Source organism: Dipodomys ordii, unplaced genomic scaffold (assembly GCF_000151885.1).
Source record: "Dipodomys ordii isolate 6190 unplaced genomic scaffold, Dord_2.0 Scaffold21, whole genome shotgun sequence".
Lineage (NCBI taxonomy): Eukaryota > Metazoa > Chordata > Mammalia > Rodentia > Heteromyidae > Dipodomys > Dipodomys ordii.
Genome location: NW_012267237.1, coordinates 1,014,766 through 1,019,209, shown reverse-complemented (window position 1 = coordinate 1,019,209; position 4,444 = coordinate 1,014,766). Strand labels below are relative to the sequence as shown.

The window sequence follows — 4,444 nt, the reverse complement described above, 5'->3', positions numbered from 1 at the left end:
GTGGAGGTGTGGTGGAGGGTGTGGTGGAGGCGTGGTGGAGGCGTGGTGGAGGCGTGGTGGAGGTGTGGTGGAGGCGTGGTGGAGGTGTGGTGGAGGGTGTGGTTGAGGTCGTGGTGGAGGTGTGGTGGAGGTGTGGTGGAGGTGTGGTGGAGGCGTGGTGGAGGCGTGGTGGAGGCTGTGAGAGGTGATCTTCAGGTGCCTGTGACTCAAAGGCTGCACGGCGCCAACATTCGGTACGGAGCCGTTCCGTGGAAATACAGGAGCAGGCCAGGCGCGCCGGGCCGGTGGTGAAGGCGCAGCAGGCTCTCGGGGGCCTGACCCGGTGTCCCCGGAGCCGTGGCCCGGCGCCCCGTGACTCCGGGTCTGAGATCCCAGGCTCCCACGCGGTGGCTGAGCCAGCTGGGGCCGGGCGGCAGCCCCAGGCAGTGGGGCTCACACGGACATGAGCACACGCTTGACGCTCTTCTGATGTCGTGAGGGAGGAGACTCTAGTGGGGTCCGGTCTTGTTTCTCAGCCACAGGTGCTGGAAGATTCTCTTGTTCTGAGGGTCCACACTGTTTGTTGGGGCGCTGCACCTTCTCACAGCTTCTGAGGCTCGGGGCTCAGGCTGCGCGTGGCAGGGCCGCTCTGTCCTGTGTCTCCTCTGTGCCTGAGGGGTTAGAGCGAGCCGTCCCCTGAGTACCGCAGACGCCCGTGCGGTTGGCCTGGGCGCAGAAGCGTGCCCGAGAGCGGCGGATGCCGGCGTCTCTTCCCTGATCGCAGGCAAGTGCCAGCCGCTCCATCTCCAGATCTCGTCAAAGTCCAAGCTGGGGCAGAACCGCGGGTGTTTAAGTGTCCCTGCCTCCTCCAGTGCCGGAGGCGCTGGCGCCCTCAGCCACGGCCACATCACAGCCACGTCAGCCCACGGCCACGCCACAGCCCACGGCCACGTCACACGTCACAGCCTTGTAACAGTCACGCCACAGCCGCGTTCTCCTGTGTCCCCACATGCTCTCCCTCCGTGCCCTCTTCTGCCTCTTACAAGGACACTGGCGGCCAGATCTGAGGACCCTGCCGCAGGACGGCTCCACCTCGCCCGTGGCGTGCGCCCCACCCCCACCCCATCCCAGCGGGGCCCTGGGACGCCCAGTTGGCACTGTGCTCACCTGTCCAGTTGGCACTGTGCTCACCTGTCCAGTTGGCACTGTGCTCACCTGTCCAGTTGGCACTGTGCTCACCTGTCCAGGCACCTCCTGTAGTCCGTGGTCGCCTTGAACCCCATGATGGAGAAGATGGTGAGGGACGCGTACAGGGAAGTCAGGCTGTTGACCAGGCTGATGATCACAGCATCCTTCTCACAATTGTTCCTGGGCACAAGCGCAAGTGCATCACCCACAGTGTGCTCAAGCCCGCCCGCGTTCGGAGACATGGGGCCTTTCCCTCGACCCCCAGCCGGGTCCCACTCCGAGCTCAGCCTGTGGGTTTCCCAGCCCCTCCCAGCCCCTCCCAGCCCCTCCCAGGTTCCCAGCCCCTCCCAGCGTTCCCAGCCCCTCCCAGCCCCTCCCAGCCCCTCCCAGCCCGGTCGCACTCCGAGCACAGTCTGTGGGTGATACCTGAGCCCCCAGGCCTCAGCCCCTCCCTGTACTCCCTCCATACAGCTCACTTCAAGGCTACTAAGGGTCTGAAACTGGAGAGGCCCCAGGCAGGGCAGCAGGAGGCTGAGGCTGGGTCCTGTCTCAGAAGGGCACCCTTGCGTGTGGGCTAGCGAGGGGTGGTCCCAGGTGCTCTGAGGCCCTGGTCCTTGCATCTGTCCCTGAAGATGGCTGGGGACGCGGCTGGCCAGAGTCCTCCCCGCAGCCGCAGGCACCCACCCACCCCTCAGTGGACGGAAAGGCTGCCGACGGCAGGTGCTTCCTGGGTTTAAAGTCCGTCCTGCTTCCTGGCTGGGGATGTGGGGTCCTGTGGGCCCCAGGAAGCAGCCCCGCCTCTGATGGGGGCCAGCAGGGTCAGCACACTGTGTGGACGTGGCTGTGACCCTTGTGCGGAGGCATTCCTGCGAGTGTCATGCCCATGTAGGGCGAGAGCGAGGACCCCGGCTGCACCGTGGGCCCCAGAGGCTGCGCTGGAACCCGGGCAGGAAGCATTCCCGGGGGACCTCGACCGGCAGCCGGCCGTGCCGGTGCCACCCTGATGACCAGTCACCGTGGCCAGCGATTATTGCGTCAACTGTCTGCCTCCAGTAACTTCCCCTTGCGGAGCCCTCTTTGAACCCGCCCACGGTGGCTCCTGGCCTCACGTTTCCCTGGCACTGCTCTTTCCAAATGGACACTCTTGTTTGCAGAGTGTTTCTGACGGCTTCCTGGGATGGGCAGAGCCCTGGGCCTGGCTGATGAGTGACTTTCCCCGGGAGATGCTGGACGCCGCCAGGCCGCCCTGCTGTCCTTGGAGACAGCTGGACCCCACGGGGTGCCAGGCCCAGCACCAAGTTCCCGCCCCACGTTCACACAGATTGCCCTGGCCCCCAGAGTGACCACCGACATCAAGAAGGGCTTGCGTGGCCTCAGGAGAGGACTCTGCGCCACATCCAAGCTGGCCACCTGCCTGGGTGGATTACAGCTCACCCACACCTACCTCGCCTGGGTGGGTTGTAGCGCACCCGCACCTACCTGGGTGGGTTGTAGCTTGCGAAAGCAATGTGACCTCCGAAGGCCAGAGAGAGGGAGAAGAAAATCTGTGTGGCCGCGTCCAGCCACACCCGGGGATTCTGGAGAGTCTGCATCTGGAACGAGACCGGGAGGCCTGTGCAGCAGGCCCCATCTCCCAGCCCATTCAACTGTTCCAGAACCTTCTCTGCATTCCTTTGGGGCTTTCACACAGCAGAGAACAGATCTCAAGGGGTGCTCAGGGGGCAGGGGCTGGCCCTGCTCCGTGGCCTGAGGCGTGGTGTGGTTCTGTTCTGGGGTCTGTGGCGTGGTGTGGTTCTGTTCTGTGGTCTGTGGCGTGGTGTGGTTCTGTTCTGTGGTCTGAGGCGTGGTGTGGTTCTGTTCTGTGGTTCTTATCTGTGGTGTGGTGGGGGAGCTGGCCCTGTCCTGGGGTCTGTGGCGTGGTGTGGTTCTGTTCTGTGGTCTGTGGCGTGGTGTGGTTCTGTTCTGTGGTTCTTATCTGTGGTGTGGTGGGGGAGCTGGCCCTGCTCCGTGGTCTGAGGCGTGGTGTGGTTCTGTTCTGTGGTCTGAGGCGTGGTGTGGTTCTGTTCTGTGGTTCTTATCTGTGGTGTGGTGGGGGAGCTGGCCCTGCTCCGTGGTCTGTGGCGTGGTGTGGTTCTGTTCTGTGGTCTGTGGCGTGGTGTGGTTCTGTTCTGTGGTCTGTGGCGTGGTGTGGTTCTGTTCTGTGGTTCTTATCTGTGGTGTGGTGGGGGAGCTGGCCCTGCTCCGTGGTCTGTGGCGTGGTGTGGTTCTGTTCTGTGGTCTGTGGCGTGGTGTGGTTCTGTTCTGTGGTCTGTGGCGTGGTGTGGTTCTGTTCTGTGGTTCTTATCTGTGGTGTGGTGGGGGAGCTGGCCCGTCCTGGGGTCTGTGGCATGATGTGTTTGGTCTGTGGCGTGGTGTGGTGCTGTTCTGCGGTCTGGTGGTGCGGTGTGACCCTGTCTCTGGTGTGCTGACAGGCTTGTGGTCTGCTAGGCCCGCAAGAGGCTGTGCAGCCTGGGCTGAGGCACCGTTTCCAGGCGGAGTGTGGTGGTGTGGAGCGTTCACACACGAGTTGTTGGTTTGGCTGCCACCAGTGACTTGGGCAGACTTGTAGGCTCTGCGGGCCTCTGCGGCGGCCCCCGGGCCTTGGCGCCCTCACACTGGGGTGTGCATGCCCTGGGACCCTGCACAAACTGGGGGGGAGGCCTGGAAGGTGTCCACTGCTGGAGGCAGGCCCGGGGTGAGGGGCAGGCAGGGGTGCCGCCCGTGCCGGAGGAGAGCGGCCCCGGGCTCCCAGGCAGCTTCTTGGCTGTGCCCACGCCCGCTCTCCAGCCTGCCCGGTGAGCGCAGCGACCCCACATCCACAGCGCCTGCATCCACCTGCCCCAGAGCACAGGGCTCCCCCCACCCCCACCCCTGCACAGCCTGGCCGGCCTGGCCTCTACCCATCTGCTCCAGGCAGCGCAGCCATCCTGCGCCAGCCTCCACTCACCTTGGGAGTGAAGAGGTAGGTGAGGCCCTCAGTGGCCCCGGGCAGGGTCAGGCCTCGGATGAGGAAGATGGTCAGGACCAGGTAGGGGAAGCAGGCGGTGAAGTAGATGGCCTGGAGGACACAGGCATTGGCAGCTGTTGCCAGGGGAGCGGGCAGGGGGCAGGTGGGCAGCAGGCCGGCCACACGCAGATGTGTGTGTGTGTGTGTGTGTGAGTGCAGCTGGGTCACACGCAGATGTGTGTGTGTGTGTGAGTGCAGCTGGGTCACACACAGATGTGTGTGTGTGTGTGT

The 4,444-nt window shown here is 64.5% G+C and overlaps 1 protein-coding gene and 1 long non-coding RNA gene across 2 annotated transcripts in view; one reads left to right on the top strand and one right to left on the bottom strand.

Moving 5' to 3' along the window:
- LOC105983839 overlaps positions 1-3,887 on the top strand; it is a 14,836-nt gene extending 10,949 nt beyond the window's left edge. Inside the window, exon 3 of the long non-coding RNA XR_001174965.1 lies at positions 3,875-3,887. This is a non-coding gene — a long non-coding RNA (uncharacterized LOC105983839). The remainder of the gene's footprint in view (positions 1-3,874) is intronic.
- Positions 1-4,444, bottom strand: part of Slc6a18 (solute carrier family 6 (neutral amino acid transporter), member 18) — a 19,128-nt gene that overhangs the window by 8,748 nt on the left and 5,936 nt on the right. The window contains exons 5-7 of the mRNA XM_013013868.1: positions 4,154-4,264; positions 2,647-2,759; positions 1,219-1,347 (exon numbers count right to left, since the gene is read on the bottom strand). Of these exons, the coding sequence (XP_012869322.1) occupies positions 1,219-1,347; positions 2,647-2,759; positions 4,154-4,264 (353 nt within the window). The remainder of the gene's footprint in view (positions 1-1,218; positions 1,348-2,646; positions 2,760-4,153; positions 4,265-4,444) is intronic.